This window comes from Cyprinodon variegatus, unplaced genomic scaffold, assembly GCF_000732505.1.
Source record: "Cyprinodon variegatus isolate N-32 unplaced genomic scaffold, C_variegatus-1.0 Scaffold85, whole genome shotgun sequence".
Lineage (NCBI taxonomy): Eukaryota > Metazoa > Chordata > Actinopteri > Cyprinodontiformes > Cyprinodontidae > Cyprinodon > Cyprinodon variegatus.
In genome coordinates this window covers 1,165,708-1,187,877 of record NW_015150538.1, presented here as the reverse complement: position 1 = coordinate 1,187,877, position 22,170 = coordinate 1,165,708, and the positions used below count along the sequence as shown (strand labels likewise).

At 38.5% G+C, this 22,170-nt stretch overlaps 1 protein-coding gene across 1 annotated transcript in view; it reads right to left on the bottom strand.

The window, feature by feature from the left end:
* Window positions 1–10,411: 10,411 nt before the first annotated feature.
* fam172a (family with sequence similarity 172 member A) overlaps window positions 10,412–22,170 on the bottom strand; it is a 189,942-nt gene continuing 178,183 nt past the window's right edge. The window contains exon 11 of the mRNA XM_015373311.1: window positions 10,412–12,656. Within this exon, the coding sequence (XP_015228797.1) occupies window positions 12,496–12,656 (161 nt within the window). The 3' untranslated portion in view covers window positions 10,412–12,495. The remainder of the gene's footprint in view (window positions 12,657–22,170) is intronic.

The window sequence follows — 22,170 nt, the reverse complement described above, 5'->3', positions numbered from 1 at the left end:
TTCGTTTGTTAAACAAAGAAGAGAGAACTGCGGTCATATTCGAGATGATAGGGATTACCCTTTTTCCAGTGCCACGTTTTTATTTTGCATAAACAGTCTATCTACGAAAGATTGCAGAGAAAACAACTTTTATCAACTGTTCTGATCAGATCTCTCATTAATAGATGAAGGGAGTTCATGTAGACTGAGAGAAACGGATCTTACCTCCTAGAGTTAGCAGAACAGTCGCATGCAAGGTTTCACTTTTGATTAAGCTGTATTATCAGATTGTTTTTGACCCCCCTCCCACCAGCGCGCGCACACACACTCACACACACGCTCCATTTATTACAGTCATCCCCACCCCCCAGCTGTAACCTGGGTGGTTTGGCACAGCAGGTTTGCTTGTATACAGTATGAGAGGGGGCCTCTCCACCTGCAGCCTCCCCCTGTCAGGTATCAGCTCAGCCCCTGCTAGAGCCCACATCTCCCCCCCCTTCTGCTGTCCGCATGAGTTATCTTATAACAGATTATTATTATTTTTCTCAAATAATGCGCAGGATTCTGCCATACATTTTGAGTGTTTGGGGAGAGAAAGGGTTTTTCTTTTTCTTTCTGGTATTTGTTTTCCTCGACTTAACAAGCCATCATTCCACAAATGCATATACAGAGAATTGGAAATGGCTCGCAGATCCCGCAGGCAAAAGGCTGGGTTGGGAGTTCAATTAAGGTAGAATAATGCATGGGGATAAAGCATAAGATGACCTGGATTGAAATTGATCAGAAGGCACTGTAACAGAAAAAAAAAAAGGGTAGGGGGTATTTTCTTTGTTTTGACTTCCTATATTATCTCCAACTGATCCAGCCTCTTTTCAGGCCACAGTGCTGAGCCTGTCAAAGGCTGCAAGACCGGAAATAGAACTTGGACGGACATCAAAATACCATAAACCTTTAAATTAAACTATTAATCCCTTTACAGCATTCAAATTTAGAAGTTGGAGGAAAAGTCACGCAATATTTTACATAAACTGACTTAAAGATGATCATTTTGTTATTTAAGACATTTTGTATATGGTTTACAGTATGAAATAATCATGAAATGTCATTGGTTGAAATCATTTAAGGAGAATACGCGTTTTATTGCTCAGTTTTCTGGTAAGAAATGGTTGAAAATACACATTTTGGTTTGGAGTCCTGCTGTGCAGTTTGCAAATACCTCGGGCTGGTTTTGCAGCTTACTGTCATGACTTTTTTTTTATATATAATATTACAGACTGAATATAAAGATATAGACTAACTCATTTTTGACATTTATTTCCCTTTTCTTTCCTTAATCGAATTTGCCAAATTTAAGCTGTTGGATTTTGGAGCCTTTAAGCGGCCATTTTGGATCCAATCCCCTTAGAATGACAGAGAATAAGAAAGGTTTGTCATAAATTCTTAAGTAGAAAACAGCATTTTCCACATCCATGGTGGGGATTTTAACGAATTAAGATATCTCCCTGCTCGGCTGCGATAATAACAGTAAAAAAAAGAAGGTATGGGATTGAGGCGCAGGCTTGTTATAATAACTTGCTGTCAGTATAGTTAGCAGAGCTCTGATATGGACGGTGGCTGCAGAGCCTCATCTCATGGGGTTTTAATTAACAAGCTGTCTCAAAGTTGTAGAGCTCCATCAAACAGCCTCTCTCTTCCCCCTTTCCACCCTTCTCTCTCTTTTTTTCCCAACTGTAAATCCCCACCCACCCCCCCGTCTGTGCTTTAGGCTCTTCCTCCAACTTTTTTTCACCCCCTAAATCAACTTGTGACCAAACCATCCACCAGCTGATGGAGTGCTACTGCACTCAGACGATCTACAGAATGTGCAACTGCTTGTTGTCGGCTCTATTTGCGCGCACAGATGCGCACTTGGTGCAGCAGACGTCCACCTACTGGATGTATTCTGTCGTGTTTGACTTGGAGCCTGAACGGCGGCATGGAGAAATGTCGCTATCTTTAGCAGCTCCCCTGATAGAGGGATGGATTGTATGGTCTGCAGGTCTTCAGTCTGCTCGACAAATGTTAGATGCGTCCCCTCCTAACCTGCAAAACATGCTCTTGAGAATAAGTGGGCAAATTCAAACTACAAGAGTTTTGTTAAACCGAGCGCAAACATATTTGATGCCGAAGGCAATGCAGGTTTATTTGCATAAAACATTTAAACAACAAGACAAATCAAAGTGCTTCAAACGATGAGTAATCACACAACAAGTTCATTACAGAGGCATAACAAAGTAAAGAGAAGCTGGACTACCAGGATAATTACATTTGTTTTGGTGGCATGTTTAATGTTAAACTCTTTGCATCATGCAGTTTATATAAAACTTTAAATATTAACATTACATTTATAGTTTTATACATTGTGTTTTACTTCTGCTTCTCTTACCTGACTGCATTATCTTTTATTAAAAGGCTATGTTGAAACTTTGAAGCATAATAAGGAAGTTTGTGCAGACTATAAGATGTCAAGAAATTTGATGAAGGTAGGAGGGAAGTGTTAGGGATACAATTCTTCTTTTTCTTTCCCAGCTAGGTTTACAGAGGCAGCAGTGGACCTCCAACCTGCTCCTCTCAGCTTACCTCAGAGACACAGAGCTAGAGCTGCGGTCTCAGCGAATATTTGTCTTCCCCCTCTCCCTCAGTTTGCAGTAAACTTGCTGGGCTCCCACTGTGGTCAAGGCGAGGAGGGGGTAATTTGATAGCCGGGCAAGGTCAAGGCGGTGTGCTGTCCATGGTGCTGCAGCAGGGGCTGGACGTTATCATCAAATTAGACGGGACAAGTTTCAAATCGATGCCACCCTTGGACGTCTGGAGACCGACAGCAGTCGGAGTTAAAGTCCTAACAAGTCCCCCCTGACAGGTCAACACCTCAGCACAAACACACACCTCTGAAGCTGCAGCCCCGCAGGTCAGCAGAGCTGTGTTGGCGAGATAAGCGCCAATCCTACTGAAGGCACTGAGTGAAATATAGCTGGAGGTCTGCTGTTATTCTGCAGGCGGTGCATGGGGACCCGACATTATGGGAAGAGATGGAGCAGAGATACTTCCTCCTCCTGTAATCAAAGTTCTAATTTATTGATCTTTCTTTCTTTCTTTCTTTCTTTCTTTCTTTCTTTCTTTCTTTCTTTCTTTCTTTCTTTCTTTCTTTCTTTCTTTCTTTCTTTCTAAGAGGTTTAACAATGGTAATGAGATAAACATACCACTACACTGTTAAAAGTATTCTGTTGTGTTAACTCTGTTAAATTACAATATGAAATCAATATAACCCCTTATCTAAACTTTCAGTAAGTCTTATTATTATTATTATTGTTATTTTTTATATATAGACTGAACTTAGAAATGAGGTATTACAAGCAAACATAAAACTTACTTTTACCAAGTTACTGGGAAGGGTCATTCTGAAATGCCTAATTACATTAAAGGAGAGCTTGAGTATTTTTTTTGAGTTTGTAGAGATATTGATGTAGACAGATCGAATCTAATTTTTTTCTACTCATGTTCCGAATTTATAGTTACTTGATAGAATTTTTAAAATGAACGTTAAATTTTGTCAACTTTTTCATCGACTTTTTGAACTAATTTAAATACTTAAAAAATATTTTAGTCTCTGTGTGAAAATTAGACTTTGAAACGACCTGCTATAGAAACTAGAAGAGAAATAAACTCGTTTTTGTCAGAAAACCCCCCAGAAAGGGTTATTTGCTTAAAAGAAACTCAAAAAGAATATTTCTACAAGGTTAAAAAAAGTAGTTGTGTGATTTTCAGATTTTTATAAACTAATTAGAGATGCGTTTCTTTTTAGGAAAGGTTTTCCTCGACAACTGCTTGTAATTTAAACTTTATGCACTACTTTATAACTCATCCTTTTACATGTTAGTTGACACGAATAAACTTTTTAGGCGATATTTTGATGTTACATTGACTACTTTTCAATAAATAGTATTTTTTTTTCTTTTTTTTTTCTGCACATGGAATTTTACCCCAGCTTTTAAAAATGTCAAAGTCATTCAAACTTCTAATGTTTTGCCCAGACTCATTGAACAGTTAATGGCTAAAAATTCATGCATCTCTTGACAGTTTTTGAACCACAAAATTGAAAAGTTCAACAAGATCTGAGAGTGCATTGTGAGTGGATGATGCCATTAGTAAAATAAGGGATTTATGACAGATCAGAAGTGTGTTCGAGTTGAGAGAGGAGGGGAGGATCTCGAAGAGGGCACTGATTAGAGATGCTGCCAATCTGTCACGCCCTGACAGCTTTAGCTGCGGGGATAAACAGCAATAAAGTGGAGTTGGCCGCTCGTTAACTTCACACACAGAAAGCCTCGCCACCGGAGGAGCAGGTAAATTCACTCATCTTCCCCTATCATCGCCTCTGTTCCTGTCCTTCTTTTCCTCCATCAAACTCTCCCCTGCTGACTCAGGTAGCAAACAACAATGAGGAAGAAACAGAAAAAAAAAAAGCCATTCAAACCCAAGAAGGGGGAAGAAACGTTGTATTTTTGAGCGACTGGTAAAGAAGTTCAATAGAGAGGAGGAGATGAGGCACCATAGGAGCAGAATCCAAACAGGCTGCAGGCCACCTTTAATAATAACTATATTAACCACGCAGATTGGAAATGAACTCGGCTCCACTTGAAGAACCATGAAATACACATGAAGAAACATCCACCTGCCAAAGCCCTCCACCTAGCGCCTCCCTCCCCTCAGCCTGGGCTGTCTGTCATGGTGTGGCCCCGGCTAATTTGAGTTCATTGGATGGCAATAACTTCATTTAGAGCTCCAGCTCTTTTTGGGGGCTGGATGTAATGAGGATGCAGGCAGGGCGCTGCCAGTGAAAGGCCGCTCCCTCAGTAATAATAACTCGCGGATCTTCTTCTACTTTACCCCACGCGCCGCCCGTGTTTATCCTCGGAGGGCTGCGTGCACATGATGAAACTCATCTATAATGTGTGATTTAATATCGCCTCGCGCTCCTTCCTTTCTGAGATTTAAACCCAAAAGAGAGAAGATGGCGCGTGCGTGCGAGCGCGCGGAACATCAGTTGCTTTCAGAAAGTGTTTGTTTTTGTAGTTTTCATTGGTTTTTTCATGTTGTTGCCTAGTAAAAGCAATATATATATATATATATATATATATATATATATATATATATATATATATATATATATATATATAAATATATATATATATAAAAGCCATCTAACATTATCTATATATATATATATATAACGCCATCTAACATTATCCAACATGCCTAAATCCATAGAGTTGAGCAACATTTTATCATCGTAAGTTCATTTATATCTTTCATTCTCACTTAAATTTTTAAATACAGGCCTTCAATCAGCCGGTAAAAGTTAATATTGTATCTAAATAAACGAATTATTTCGACATACTTTGATATAATAAGCTAAAAAAAAAAATTACCGTGGTAAAAATTTAGCAATCTGTTGGAAATTATTTGAATTATTATTATTTCTGTTTTTTTTTTTCTCCCTCCGATTTGAAGGAAGGCCTTTTTCTTCCCTCCATCTGATCGATAACTGCTCATCTAATAAGATATTTACTCAGGGAGAGTTATGCTTAACGGATTTGTTATCACAACTAGTTTTCGATGCTATTAGGTGTATAAAAAATATCCTCAAATAAACTTCGACCTTTGATTTTATTACGAAAAGTAAGGAGTAAGCCTATAAGTGCCCGGCTAATATTTCCTACTGATCAGAAAAAAAAAACAAAAAAAAAAGTATGATTAAATTTTTTATTCAAAGAAAAACTTCCAACAAGGTTTTCCTGACCGCTGGTTTAATTGACTACGTTACCTTGTTTTTATATAGTTTGTTTTACCACATCATTATCATATTAAGCTTTTTTTCATAGCCAGTTTATTTATTTTTTTTTATCGGGAAGGTAAAAAGTTAAACGATTACAAATTTACTTTAATTAATTTTTCATAAAAACAATTAGATATTGGGAAGAAAATCTTAAAAAAAGTATTCTTGTTGTTTGCAGACTATATTATAGTGAGATTTTTATCCAACCGTTTTATTTTAAATTAATTGAGTTAAGCACATCGTTTTTTTATTATTATTATTTATTTTATTTTTTTTGAAGATGATTAAATTAGGTGACTGGAACACATCAATAGGAAAATTCTGTCTGTAACTTTTTACAAAAGTACGTCCTTTATATTATTTTGTATATTTTATTATTTATATATAAAGTTTAAGCAATAAATGATGCAGATTGATATGCGTCGGGAAAAAGGCCCCGATAAGAGGCCAACAAACCCCCTCCTGCCAAAATGACCAGTTTTCCCCTACTGGACATCCAAGGCCTTTTCAAATTGACGCCACCAAGCTTTTTCTCCTTACATCTTCTCCCTTCATCCCTACATGACTTCACTTGGATAATCAGAGGAATTAAACTTAAAAAAAAAAAAAAGACAGTGTCCTTTCTTGAAATGGTTTGCGTTTCCCTGTCGGTATGTATTTGGCTGGGTCTTTAGGCCAGCAGAGTATCAGAGGAGGTGTAATTGAAGGGGCGGTGAGGGGATAGAGTAGCGGTTGGCCTTAAAGCCACTATTAAAGCCAAATGGAGTGAACACCATAAAAAGGGCCCCTGCCAACAGCTGTCCCACAGTCCAGCTTTATATGCCAGGGTAGTAAGGCCTAATACACCCAAGTCAGTATGAATATTATGACACTTCTTTACAGTATACTTCTTGATTATGAAAAAAGGTGCTTAGTAAAACTAATTTTCCTTAAAATCACTGAGAACAGTAAATTATTCTTATATAGTTTATAACTGTGCTTACCTCCACAAAAAAAGAAAGAAAGAAAGAAATGAAATGCAGACAGCAGGTGATCCTATCTGCACACCAAGCCCAGTGTTAGATTTCACAAGTTCTCCTTTATCTGGGATAATGTTTTACATAATTTAACAAGCCCAATGGCATTAAGAAAACAGGCAAACACCTTCCACATCTTTAGGAATTGCACGATTCATCTAAAGGGTCAGGACCCCACCAGGTGCACTTTCCTTCCAATGCAAAATTAAGACCTTTCCTCTCCAAAATGCTGATTGTCCCCCCACCCCCTGCCCAAAAGGGCTGTTTTAGACTCAGTCCTCGTTAGAATAGCGATGCAGAGAGGGCGACTGAAGAGGAGTTGTTTCCACTGGATTAAATGGTTTCTCTCCAAGTCAATGAATATGTAATGATGTCTAACGAAACCTGTGACCAAGCTCAGATCTGTCCTGTGCTTATACACATGCAGAGGCTCTTATATAAAAGAGTCCTTGGAGCAGAGAAAAGAGGACAGAAGAGAGATGCAAATCTGGAATGCAACTTTAAATTTGAGCCCGACATTCTCTGCAGTCAATAGTGATCCAGAGAAAAGACTGTAGGAGAGTGCCTTCTTCTTGTTGTTGGGGAGTTTTTCGTTAAACTCTTTGAAAATATTGTTTCTGATAAGCAGTCATGCCAATAATGTAATTGAACTGAGCAGATTAAAGATGAGGCAGGGGACGGGGAGGAAAGAGAAAAGAAAGTGGGTTCTTCCATACTGTGATTGTTAAAGATTTTTTTTTTCCTTTAGTATACCCGATAAAACATTGATTGTTGCAGATAGTTGACCCGTAAAATTCGGAGGTTAGTTTTCTGCTCTGAGCTGAGCATATAATTATGCAAATAGCGATCTGACAGTGATCCGCAGAAGGAGTGTGTGTGTGTTTGAGAAGCGGGGGTGTCAGAGGGGTGGCATTCCAACTTTGCTTAAAGCCTGGTTCCTTTTGGAGAGAGTTCATCCTTTGCAGGGGCAGTGCGGACATCAGAGTGGCCAGGGGCAAGCAAGCGTGACAACATCTCTCTTGAAGCAAAAATTGAAATATCAACCTTTGAAAGCAGGACTATTTCTTTCTTTGACATGGTGCTCTCCACCCGTGTCCAACCAAGTGGACAAACACACCAAACTTTCTTTAAAACAACAAGTCATCTGGATTGTAGGTCTGTTTGTTTTTAAAAGAACAGGGAAAAAAGAGCAGGTCTACATAGAAATTAACAACAAAAGTGAGAATAGTAATTACCAATTAATACAAAATATGGCTTCTTGGGTTTTTATGGCCATCTTATCATGTTTGTCAAAAGTTCAGTTGGTGTTAGTCGTTTCATTGGTTCTTAGGTTCTAAATATGAATCCATAACATGGTCTGTTCTCTTTAAATTTTGTGACCCCGGTACATTAACACTTTAAATTCTCTAATTTTGCAGCTAGTAGAATAAATAACACTTTACAGAAATGATCACCGGTTGAAATGTATGTTTATAATGCAAGGATCATTTAAATGGTATCTCTTTGTAAAAACTTAGATGTTCTAAGAAGATATATATTTTCTTTTTGGTTTACTATAACCACTTTGATATCAACCAATCGTAATAAGGCAAGCTATTTTTAATTAATTCCAGAGTTTTCTTTTAATAAATTACTCTTGAATACAGTACTTCTTGCTTTGGGGGAACCCCTTTTATTCTTGTCTGTTTATTTTCACACCCATTTTAAAAAGCCATCCACATATTGTTTTTGGAACACCTCGATTAAAAAGTAAGACCACTTGAGTTCACTTGTGATTTGAGTCTAAAGAGTTGAAACCTGCAATAAGGACATGTGCTTTAGTAAAGTGAGGAAGACGTGGCCTGAAAGTGGTAGAAGAAATCTGAGCAGTCGGATGTAACATGACCTGTGTCACTATATGCAAAAGCAACAAACTGCCCAATGGAGAAGAGGTATTCATTTGGATTTCTCTTAGAAAGTCTCTAAACTGTTTTTCTTTTTTTTTGGTAAGTAAAATTTTAAAGTCTGGGGTTTTAAAACTCCTTATAAGCTTTGGTAGATCAAAACCTCTATCTCTGTGGCGGGAACCGTGTCAAAATGAAATCAAATCACAAACTGATTTAACGTTCTTGTTTTTGCTCGTTATTTGATCATACTAAATAAAAAATAAAAACTCCAATTTAGCAAAGGTTTTACGGCATCATTTGTTTTCACATGGCGAAACTGATCGGGTCATTAAACGCCCCCTCAATAAATCTTTTTCCATTTACCCTCCTGAACGACAAGTGGAACCAGGCGAGCATCGCCTGCACAGTGTTCAGGTCGACGGATTAAAGAGGGGCATCCAATCAAGAAACTGATCTTTCCCTCTGTCCTAAAATAAAATAAAATAAAAAATCTAAAAACCGGTTCTGAACTTGTGTAAGATACATCTAACTACTAATGCATCCTTTAAAGCAGCTTTGTAAGGGGTGGAGGGCTGTGTTTAAGGTTTAATTAACCAACCTGATTTCTGTCTAAAGCAATGATGTGGTGGCATCATAAATCCTGACCTCCAGTCAGCTCCCATCAATGCCAGGAGATAAACAGCTCAGACAGTGAGAAATGTTATGTTTTCTAGCAGGAATTAATGAGTAGTTACCTTAATACCAGTTTGCAATCTGTCAGGTGTGGCTATTTTACAGTTTATATCAGAGGTTGTGAAAAACAAGTGTAAGGTACCACCCACCCTCTTTACAGTTTAGTTTTTTTTTTTTTTAAGAGTGAGGATGTTTCATTTGATTTGACAATGACATCTGCTGCACTGTAAAAATGAATTTTTGAGGATATTAGATAATAGCTGTTAAAATGTTTTTTTAAACTGTTGTATGCAAAATTGATGTTAAATGATGTTTGAATAGAACAGCGTTTGCTATGTTTTTAAAAGCAAATTCATCCAAAACATTTTGATTAGAATTCGTCTAAAAATCTTTATCTGATAATCCGAAATAATCTGTGTGGTGTACAACCAACAGGGAAAAGGAAGACAGATGTTTTAATATTGGTTATAAAATCAATACATTTAATGCAAATACTTTAATTATGTGCACTTTAATTAGGTTAAAAATGGTCAAACATTTTGGATGAGAAAAACTCTAGAATTAAAGTTTGTGTCCAGCTTTAACTAGAATAACAAAAAATCAGTAGCAAGCTGAGCTTCTTAACTCCAAGGCAGATGTTAAACACCTCAGTTTAGCTCTGGTTACCAGAGATAAATGACTGCATTCCATCTTGTTAGAGTAGATTCAAAAAGTTTCACCAATTCACAATCATTTTGCTTTAAAACCAATTTAGGTTAGGCACTATTGCTAAACTTAATTTCCTCTGAACAACCAGTAAAGACTGGGCTAGCAGTATGTTAAGACCACAGCGATGAGCTCTGAAAGTAAAGTTTGTAATTAAACACAAAGTATTGTGGTAAGCTGAAGGAAGCCAACAAACCTTACAATATCCACATTTGTTAATATATATTAAACAAAAAGTAAAGCAATAAGAAAAATAACCAGACACTACCTTGAAAATAAAGATGCATAGTTCCTTTTATTTCCTTTTGCTTTAATTGGTCAATTACAGAATAATAAAATCATCTAAAGAAATGTGATTACTGCACTAGAGAGATGTTAAAACAATTTTTACAATTTTACATAAACATGAATCAACTCAGACCGAGGGGTGGAAAAAAATTAAGAATATAAAGAAAAATCCATGCATTTGCCATAGGCTTGGAGATTTTAAGATAAAATAATTAGAACAAATAACGTTCTGCAGAAAATAAAATAAATTCTTCAAAAGCAATTTATTTGCAGACTGTGCTTTGGATCTTTAGTTCTTTTCATATATATGGCTTGTAGGATATTAAAAAAACAGCGAGGAGAGTCTTGTTTACTCCTAAGGCAACAATATACAAATTCTGGAGTGAGAAATTAACTGATCATAGCTGAAAAGCACAAAGGCGAGGTGTGGTATCTTGAAATGAGACCCGTCAAATATCAAATAATAAGCCCAACTTCTTAGCTGAAACCTGGAGAGATCTAAATCAAATTAAAAGGAAATTAGGCTCGCATCCACCAGGCACACTTGTCTCATTACAGCAGAAAGATAATCCACAAACGCCTTAAACCACAGACGGAGCAGGAGAGGCAGCGTTTGACAGTGGGGAAAGTTTCACAATACGGCAAAAGAAAAAAGAAAAAAATGAGGGAAGTATATGTTTGAGAATGCAACTAAGGTATCCTAAGATTCAGTTTCAAGTTTGAGTTTTTACTAATGTCAAGACACATTAGAAATGTATTCCATTAAGCCTTTAGTGGTTTATAAAACACAGAGGCTTTATGAAAAAAATCTTTAACATGTTTGTGTCATACAGTCAGATTATGGGAGCTGAGCAGGAAGCTGAGTTTGACAGGTCCAAGTACACACAAAGAGTACTTGAGTGGAAAGGGAAGGAAAAAAAGAGAAGATATGTTACAATTCTTCAACTTCTAAGGAAATATCATTCTGGCTCAGAATAATATTGAAGTCTAGGATTTCCTGACATGTGTAAGGCGATATATTGGGATTTTATGAGTGTTGTGGGCTGACTTTTGGCTCCCGTTAAAATGAGATATCACTCAAACCCCATTTCTACGCCCAACTTTAAGTGATTTTTAAATATGCTTGGTGTCCTGATTTCGTTCTCCCCCTTCATATTCAGAACAGGTTGTTTTTGTTTTATTTGTTTCACCAAATTCAATCATTCCCAGAGATCCATTTTGGGGGATATCACATGAGGAAATTAAGAAAAAAGTAAACTTTGGAGAAAAAAAACATCTGCTTGATTCTTGAAATATGACATACAAGATATGGTAGGTATTACTGTGTGAGAACAAATTCTGTTTAAGCTTTAGAAACAAAAGAATAATCTTATTAAAGAAGTAGTTTGAAAAGATCAAGGCAAACACATAAAAAAAAAAATCAAGTTTAAAATCTGAAAATAGACAGAAAAACTTTTTAAAAAAAAGACGTCATAGATGTTTTCCAATATTAAAAACTGGTAAATAACGGTACCCTCCTACAGAAAGAAACAATATTAGCAGGATGGAAATGGTGGTAGACTTTAGGAGATTTCAGTTGAACTTGCAGGTTAAATTAGCACAGGCTTTACGAGTAAGGAAGGAAAGAAGACACAGAAGGAGAGAGCGACTGAGGAGGGCGGATGGGAGGACGGGGGGGCATTAGCTCACTTCAGGCTGATGTCAGGACAATTAGAGGTGCACCACCGTGCATTGTGCACAGCGCCTGTCAGCCTTAATCTCTGCTGCTGCAGCCCGCACCCGCAGCCGGGCCACAGCCCACGGGAAGCGCTAACACTCAGCTCCATATTGCTTTGACAGTTGCACTCATCTAGAAGTAATGCAAAACGTTATTGTGGTGTATACATGGTGACCCCCGTACTCTTGTCTCAAACAACAAGGTAAGTGCATGAGCTGGATGGTACTGGAAGGGAGACTGGGGAGGTTGAAGAGGGAGGATGGAGAGAAAAACAAAAATTAGAGCAAAGGGCAACATTTCTGCACTCTCGTTTCTGATGCACCTTTTAGAATCTACTGCTGAGTCAATGCTGGGTTTCTACAAATCTTGGTGTTTGTTTTTAAGGGAGCCGCTGCGTGTTGTGACAGCATGGGCGTTCTCTTCTGCCTCCTCCTCCTCCTTCGCACTCAAGGCTTCATTGAAGAACTTGAAGATGGATTCAAAACTCATCCAGGAGGTCAGTTCATGCCTCTCAGTACCTGCAGTATAGAAAAAGACATAATACAAAATGTTAGTATTATCCTTCAAATAAAATTAAAAATACATTTATACATCTTTCTATACCATAACTTTGGAAGATTAAGGAAAATGAGCAAACAAAGGTCATGCTTTCTAAAAAGTATCATACCCATTTAGATGTGTAAATTTTGCTGCATTACAACCGCAAACACCAGTGCATCTTATTGATATTATTTGTGACAAAGCAGCACAAAGAAGCTTACGGGGTTTTTAGGAAGACAGAAAATTTTACATGGTTTTTTTTACATGGCTTTCTTACCCATGAAAATCTAGAAACTGCAACTTGCCTTTGCATTCAGCCTTTCAGGATCAATCACGTGCAGAACTACCTAAATATCCATGCATCACCAGTCTTTTGGAGTTTGTCTAGCAGGTACAGACATTGTTGACCCATTACTGGTGCAAAATAGTCTGAGTGGACCGGGATAATTTTAAAGCCTTGAGAAAAAACATGCCTAACGACCTAACACATACATATGATTTGACCAAACCATTTTCACTGTAGCTTTGGCTTTATTTTTAGAGTTGATATGTTAGTAAAGCTGACAAAAACACAGGGGACCAGAATTTGGTAAACCAAAAGCAACCTTGCATAAGTTTGCTATGTCCCTGACTTAGTTTGGGGCGCACTACAAACATGACTTCTTGTGCCGAAACTAAAAATATCAAGCTTTTGCAAATCTCTGTCAACAAGCCTTATTAAATGAGATGGTAAGTCTTTTCAAGTCCCACAATCCACATGCAAAACTAAGGCCATATTCGTGAGAGCAACGGCAGCCTCTGACCCATTAGTCCAGTGGGACGGCTTAGAAGTGTTATCCAAGTGGATACCCGATAATCAACACTGCTGCACGTCGGAGGAGATGGAAAGTGGTCCTTCCATCAAAACCGAAGATATGCACAATGGGCTCACTAAGAGAAACCAGTGGAGCGAAAGTCATTCATTCTGAGGGACTGATTGAGGAAAGTCAAGACAAGCTGTAGAGGGATAACTAGCCTGCATATCAGGTGGTCTGGCAGTACCTGGAAGGGAAGGTTAACAGTGCTGGGTTTCCTCCTGACCTCCCCCAGGTTAGTAAGTTCCCAAGTTTGGGGTCAAACTGGAACTTGAAATTTGGTACACATGCCTCAGGTTTCTTTGGGTAAGGGTACTTTAGGCCAGATATTTACTTCAATACCTTGTAAACTTAGTGACAGACATCCTGCTAAAGATTCCAATGCAGCATAGATGATAAGACCAGAGCATGCTTTCAGTTCCTGCGCAAGGTCATTAAAGGTGCAGTGCTAATAGACAATTGATTGTTGGCGCAGCCACTGGTTAGCAGCTCAGCTGATAAGCAACATAACTGTTACTTGACCTGCTGAGATGCCTCCAAGATCCCAAGAGAGATAGAGCAGGTTTGCATCATTAGGAAGCTAAACATTCTAACAATTAAAGGGCAGAAAATATATCTTTTGGCAGGTACAGACTGTGAATTTTTGCTTTTTTCATAAAAACTCAGCTTGTGTAAGGATAAAAATACAAAACATACCTCAAAAAGAACTTAAAGAAAACAAACTGCCAATAGAGAAGGGTGGATAAACAGAACCATTTTGTTAGAGTGGAAAAATTAGTAGATATAGCTACACCCCATTACTTCAGCTTCTCTCTCCCTACTTTGATCCTTCCATCATTCTCCTGTGTACATTGCATCAGCTATAAAAATCTAGACAACAAGGCTGCAGGGATACAATTAGGAGGTACCTTAAAGGCTCTCTCACTATAGACAGGCCTCTGATTACCGTGGTACTGACCCCGTGTTTATTAGATTGAACCCGGCTTGGACACATCAATGGAGACTGCATACATGCATGTGTGCGAGTGTTTGCGTGTGCGACTGTAAGACCTGGGGCGACTGTGAGGTTTTAGGCAGATAATGGATTTATATTTAGTTCCTGCAGGTGTGTTTTGTGTTTGTGTAGTTTGTGTGTAGGAGCATGTACATGGGGAGGGGGGGTTCTGATCTCTCTGAGATAAGGGACTGCCCTGCAAGTTATATAGCAAGCAGATGGTAGTCAGTGCCTAGGGTCAAATTTACTGGCCCAGCAATCATGGTAGTCAATAACCCAGCTCTCTTGGTGACTCTGCTACCTGTGTAGAGCTCATCACAACAACTATGCCTGGGAACAAGAGACACAGCCCTCTCACACCTCTAATCTATCATTTATATCCAATTTGAAGCAATGTGATCTTTTTTTCACCTCTTATTTTTCTCCTCTCTTGTTTTCTTCTCTCTCACAGTTGTTTTTACTTCTGTTTTGTCCTTTTTTTCTGTCTTATGCAGATCAGCGCAGTAGCACTTGCTCATTCTCCCTGAACTGACGGTGAACTCCCCCGGCACGCAGCCAGCCTCTCCGCCCTATCCCACCACGTTCGAGGGTCACCATGGGGGTGTCTCTTTGCTAATATGCAGATGAGCTGCTGCCCCTCCAATGACTCGGATGTTAAACTCCACCTCCCTCTAAAGGGTGGAGGATCGAGATCAAGTCTTCTCTCTTCAATAAAACTTTTATACAAACAAAAGTTTTCTCCCATGGACTTTCCCAAATCGCATCCACTGATTTTCATAGCTTAAGGACAACATACACGATGTGCATACTGAAACAGAATTAAAACAATTAAAAAGTACCTCGACAATAAAGTTCAATGAGGTATCAACGGACCATAACTGGTATAAAGTGAGTAGCCAAAAAAAGAAGGATAATAATATAACTCAATCTATGTTTCTAGGAGTAATCAAAAATGTCATGGGTTGAGTATTTATCACGTATTATAATATAACAGCCAAATATTTTGTTATTTAACAGACTTTATATCTCATACCTCACAGAACTTCAAGACAGAGGGTGTATGTTTTTTACTTTATTGCAATGTTTATAGTTTATACATGCAAACATATATATCACTAGAAATATAGGCAACCAAGAACACAGAAAAAAAGTACTGGTGAAAGTAGAGTTTTAGTTGTGATTGTTAAAAGATTAATTTATTTATGGTAACTGAATGTAGGAAAATCAATACAATGGCTGAGATGTTTATCTAATTATAAATTATAATTGTGTATATATATATATATATATGTATAATTTTTTTTTGTTTGTTTTGTTTTTTTTATGTTTAACACCAAATACAATTTAAACTTTACTCCTATAGTCATTTAAAAAAGTAATGATATATATGAAGTAAGAAGGTTTTGGAGAATAGTTTTTGCCCCTTTTTGTGACCTTGTCTTTTTGCCGTTTGTTGTATATGTTCATAATATGTTGTAAGAAAACGGAAATAAAAATATTACTCAAAAAAAGTCATAAAAGAAACTTAAAAAACGACATGAGAACCTATCTGTTTTATAACAAGTCCAGATTACAGTATATATGGTAAAATGGTAAATGGCATGTACTTATATAGCGCCTTTATTCAAGTTAGGAGACTTGACCAAAGCGCTTTACAGTCGGGGCTTGAACCGTCAACCCTTCGATTACAGGGCAAACTCCTCCATCCAACGCCACTGTCGCCCTATATAATTAAATAGTTCCAACTGATGACAATAACTTGTAAGACTTTAAAAAATGCTTTACAAAATGTGTATTTTCAGGAGTACATTATGACACCACATTTGTATCCATCCATCCATCCATCCATCCATCCATCCATCCATCCATCCATCCATCCATCCATCCATCCATCCATCCATCCATCCATCCATGAAACAGAAGACAGACGTGTACGAAGGGGTAAGTAACAAAAATGAGCTAAATCAAAAAGGAAACTGGACATAAAAAGTTAAAATATCAATAATCAGAATGTATTTGTAAGTCTTGCTGGTTTCCATAAAAAACAAATCTTACAATATTAACAGATGATCCGAAACTGTGACATCACATTCACAACACTGTGGATAATTTTGCTTGAGAGGCAGGAATTATGTGGTGCAGAAACACGCTCTGTGGTCAGATCTCCCTCATGTTCTCTGTACCGAGGTCACGACACAGTTTGGATGGCCAGGCTGCCCAGCGGCCTGCGGCAGACCATCCTAAGTGTGTATTTTCCCAAACTCAGTGAAGCTGCCTTATTATGTGGCAGGCAGAGAGGAGCATTTGATCCTCGATGTTTAGCCTCCTCTCTGTCACAGCCACTGGAGCCCTCTCTGGGTAATTGACTGACTGTTTGATCTCCGTCTGACTCGACATTACTACACACATTTACACACATAGACAAAAACGTTTATCTTGCAAGCGTTGCTCATGGCCCACAGTTTCTCATTCCAAACACACAGTTATGATGGGTTGTGTGTAGTGGAGGAATCTAAGAGAGGAGTTTTGAGCTGGTAACAGGAAAACTTGTGCATAGCTAAAGGCCATGCTTTCTTCCTTCTGCACCAAATGCTGCATGCTGTTACAAATGGTAATCGGCTGTGATTGTCACAAATTTCAAAACAAACGCTAGGTGACTGAAAAGCCAAAGTGACGCCTCGAGTGATACTCCGACAGGAGCCGCAAATCAAAGCATGCCGACTATAATTAGGTTCCATCTGGGCTACATTATTTAAAGCCGCACCAGTTAATTGCTTGTGTACAAATGGCCTATTTTATTTGAATCAAATTCTTTTTTATTCATAATTACACTGATGTGAAGGGGGCATATCTCTTTGCCTCAGTTATAATATAAATACATATTCAAATTAAGAATGCTTTCAGGCGAGGGGGAACGTAAAATGATGATACTTTTCTTTGTGTGGGTTGATTTTCTTTAAACAATTATGAGCACTTAAAAGAAACACTGACATTTGGGTTAAATATTTAATGAACTTCAATTGAAAAATAGGAGATTAACTCTGAAATATTAAGGAAGCAAAAATCAGAACAGAATTCCTGATGGAGATTTTTTTGTTTAACAGTCATTAACACATTAATGCAGGAAAAGAAAAAACACATTTTTCATTTCCTTTTCTTTGTAAGAAAACAATAAAAAAAAAGGGAAACACATACACAGAGGATTATCTTATTATTTTCTTAAGAACTGTAACCTAAGATTGAGTTTTTTCTTAATGTGAGGCCGAGCAGTGCATTGTGGGTGCAGGCCTTGGCTGCTTGTAACCTCAGCTGGGCTGCTGTTTGTGGAAAACTATCTGTTGCATGCATCGCCGGGAGAGAAACGTGGTCTGTGTCCTGGTTGTCAGATCATCAGATTTCCACCCCCGACACCGTCTGATATGAGTTGATCCTCTGTGGCGTGTGTAAAGTGTGAGTGGTGGTAGAACCTTGGCATACGGTCATCTTGAGCAACAGCCACACTTGTGCAGTCAAGTTTTTGTGTATTGTCAATGGCCAGCAGACATGCTGAAAGGTCAAGGATGTCATTTTGTTCCATGTGGCTGCCTGTTAAGGTTGGTGCCACACGTTACTAAGAAGACGAGGTCAAAGAGAGGTGCAGGCAGGTGACAGGTGGTTGGCCACGCTGCCGGGGCGAAGCTAGCCTCTCCCACAAAGAAGCCATTAAATATAATTTTAAACCGGCACTAAGAGTAGAATGATCATATTAAATGCAAATGAAAGAAGATAAAATCAGATATAGCTCTGCTAAATAATCAAATCAAGGTAACATTGTAGTTAACTAGTTTCCCTGCTTACCGGCATCAAACCACAGGAAATTACCCAAAATAGAGTTTGCTTGGTTAAACAAGTTTCACCACTGTTAGCTCTCCAATGAAGTTCATTTCCAATGCTTTTTTCTAAGTGGGGTCTGACCCGCCTCCCCCACTTCATCTCACGTTTCTGTCATCCTGTTTTTAATTGCTTTGCTTATTACTGTTTGTTGTTGTTGGACAAAAACAAGGCAGAACTCATTACGCATCCATAGATGAGGAACCACAATCACTTTCCACATGGGCTGCTCAGGGGACTTTGTGTTTACTGAGACTCCAAAGGAAGAGAGCAGGAAGGAAAATTTAAGAGGAACAGCAGAACGAGAACATCACATTAAGTAGTTGAAACCATCACCCATCCTATGCAGCTTTGTTTTCTTTTAATGATTTTAAAGGAAAATAAAAACTGACAAGACAAAGCCTGATCACAGTGCTTAGCAAAAGCATTTAGAACAAACTTTTAAAATATTATCATGTTACAATAAAAAACATGCATACTCCAAGTGATAAGTAATACAATCTAGAACTCCAAATATAAAAGAAATAAGAAAAAAAGAAATGAGATTTATTTTTTTTAAACCCACATTACAGTGATTATCATTTTTATTATATTCCTTCCAGTTGAGCTATGCTATCTTTTGCATTGGGCTTTTACATATAGTTAAAAAATACATTAAAGACTCAGTGTTCAACCAGGCAGAGAATAATAGTTGAAGGGGTGTGAATACTTTTTTCTGTGATTTAGATTGAGCATGTAGTTTAATCCCTTCACATTTCTTCTTCAACTCATTTCGCTCTTAGGCCAGACACCAAAACTGGACTGAGTGCTTTTTTATTTTAACCGAGAAGAGTGGCCTTCATCGTTGTAAAAGACGCTTGCTTTTATATACTTGGAGCATTTACAAGATATCGCTGGTCCAAGGACTATTTGAGACCAGTGTCAGATGCTCTCCAGTAAAAATTGAAAGGTCCAAACATCCCCTCCCTTCTTCATAACCTCTCAATGTCAGCCCCTCTACTGAGCTCTGGGAAAAATGGTTAAGATGGATATGATTAAAGACATGAGATGGAGTTTAGTAACATTTTTGGCTCTATCCTTGCTAGTTGAATATAAAGAGTTTAAAGGAAAAAAAAAAAATCAATATTAAAAAGTAAAAGACTCAAGCTGGATCTGTACTGATTTATTTTTGCCTTTAGAAGAATTTACCTCTAGTATGAAAAGACATGTTGATGCAGCACACATTTTGGCAAAAATAACAACATTGTGTTATGTTTTGAATCTTAATATGGACACAAAAATTTTATAATAAATTCTTTGTTTTAAAAGATTCCTACAAAGTCTTAAATAACTATTAATATTGCTTGAATGCATTCTTAAATGACTTTAATACGATAGACAAAACAAAACTACACTTTGTTGCAGTCTATCATAAAAATCCCCAAAACAGCTTGAAGGTTTATTGTGTTGTGACAAAGTTTAAAAACTTCAACAGTATAATTTGCACAGCACTGTTCCGCTCAGCAACTGTTAACCCTGGAATATCAAAGATTTGTCGTTTCAGAAAACCCACATAGACCTGCTGGTTTGAAGTATATCATCTGTGCAATCAAACAAAAATAAAGAAATTCTGGCTTTGAGTGATACAGCGGACACATTTATGCATAAAGAAGGGCCTAGTTAGGATTACTGCCTGTACTTCAGCCCTGTAAACACAGTAGTCCTACTTCATGGTCCAGGCCTTTTGTTCAATCTGCTCTACCATTGGTCAGGATTTAAATAACAAACACTCAATGGGCTGCAGGCTCGCCTAACACGTTTTTTGTTTCAATCCAGTTGATGGGCAATGGAGAGGTTTTGTTTCCATGCCCAGACACAATCTAAACTCAAAAGCAGCACAGCTAAAAAGAGAACCCTCCACAAACACCGTGCAGAGGCAAAGGCAGGAGATGGTCAAGGTGGAGTAGAGACAGAACATCTATATGCAGGTATGCTGACAAACACACACTTCAACTGAAAGTCCATAAACCGAAATGACTACAGTATTTCACTATATCACAGTCACTCCTCATTTCAGTAAACACATTTCTCCTCGTCCACTTCAAATCCGTGAGGTCTGGGACACACACACTGGTTCATCTCAAGAAGGACGGCTAGCTTACCAAGAGATTTTTAATAAAGGAGGCTTACAAACATCACTCAGGAAAAAAAAAAACTCTAGATAAAGGCAAACACCTGCTAAATAATTATTTGTTATAGACTTTCTCTCTGTGTGGTAAGACATAAATTCTGATGCACACAGATGATATTCCTCCAACCTAACTGAGCTAAAGCTATTTTGTAAAGAAGAAAAGGCAACATTTTCCATCTCTGGATGCACAAGCTTAGAGAGATACCCTAAGGAACTTGCAGATTAAATTTTTCTAATGTAAGTAGAGAGCTACTTGTCCATTGACCTTGTGATCTCATATGGTTTCACACATATAGCGAGTTAGTGAGTAGCAGGCAGTTTGCGTACGTGTGTTGTCTAGATGAAAGGACAACATATAAGAAAAGAGAGTTCAGGTGGGGGAGGAGCAGGCCAGGGGTAGAGATAACGCAGAGTGAGTGTTGAGGGTGGGGCAGGTCTGAAATAGATCACTTAATGGAACAAAGTGTAATTAATGGGTCACCGCAGATAAGAGTGCTCTTGCCCTATCTGGGAATGTGCTAATAGAACTGACACACACTTAGAAAGATCAACGCACAGCTAGCTCCTCTCTCTGAGTGTCTCTGTCTGTGCATAGTTTGTGCACACGTGCATGGCCATGTTTTGACACATAGTGGATAAATAGCGGGTGGAGAATGTTGCCAAGGTGACAGGTTAACATAGTTTCCTCCATGACAAAGATCTGTTGTCCTTGCAATCAGAGAGAGCTCAGAAGGAAACACATCAGGCTGCTCTCACTGTGATTCCTCCCTAGTTAAACCAAGTCCTTCAGCATCACATCAAAACATGACTGATGTTATTACACTTGGCGAGCCGGCGTGCCTTCAGTCGTAGGGATGTGGTTGTTTATGGAGAGATGGAGAAGAAGGAAGCCACCTGGTCAAGAGGGGGTCAAACCTGAAATGTTCTGACAGGAGTAAAATGCCACAGACCTCTCCTTAAACTTCCTGCCAAAGTGTGTCCCTGCGTCAGGGGAACTCGTCTGGAGCCAACTGGGTGTGCATGTCTGTGTGTGTCTGTGCAGGGATGTTAGTTGAATCTTTCAGTTTTTGGAACGGGGGGTGAGGGAGGGTTTGCAGCCAGGCACATGCCTCTGGATATTGAGATGGCTAGTGATGGACAGGGCAAGACAAGGAGGATTTCCCCTGTTTGTCTTAAGAAGCCGAGCTGCCATGTCACACACACTCTTGAGGGGAAAAGCCTGTCTCCAGAATGGATTTCTTTGTGTGTGTATGTGCCTATGTGGGTGTTGCGGGGGGCATGAGGCAGATAGGTCATGCATGGGTTTATTTTGTGTGCGCGTTCAGGGTCACAGACCTAGGGGCCATCTACTTCAAACTGGTTTAGTCAGACAAGGCAAGGCCGCATTAACACACAGCATGACTTAGTAATAGAGAGACCCCGAGCTTGGATCGGCTCGCGTGGGAGTACAATAAAAAAAAAATCAACACATATCTTACATATCTTTATGGAAATTACCTTTTTAATGCCATAACAGTCACCTTGACAAGTCAGTAAAAATGAAATGAAGCGAATGTAACAGTCCTCAAACACAAGGGCACGACCTCGACAAAATCAAGCTGTGC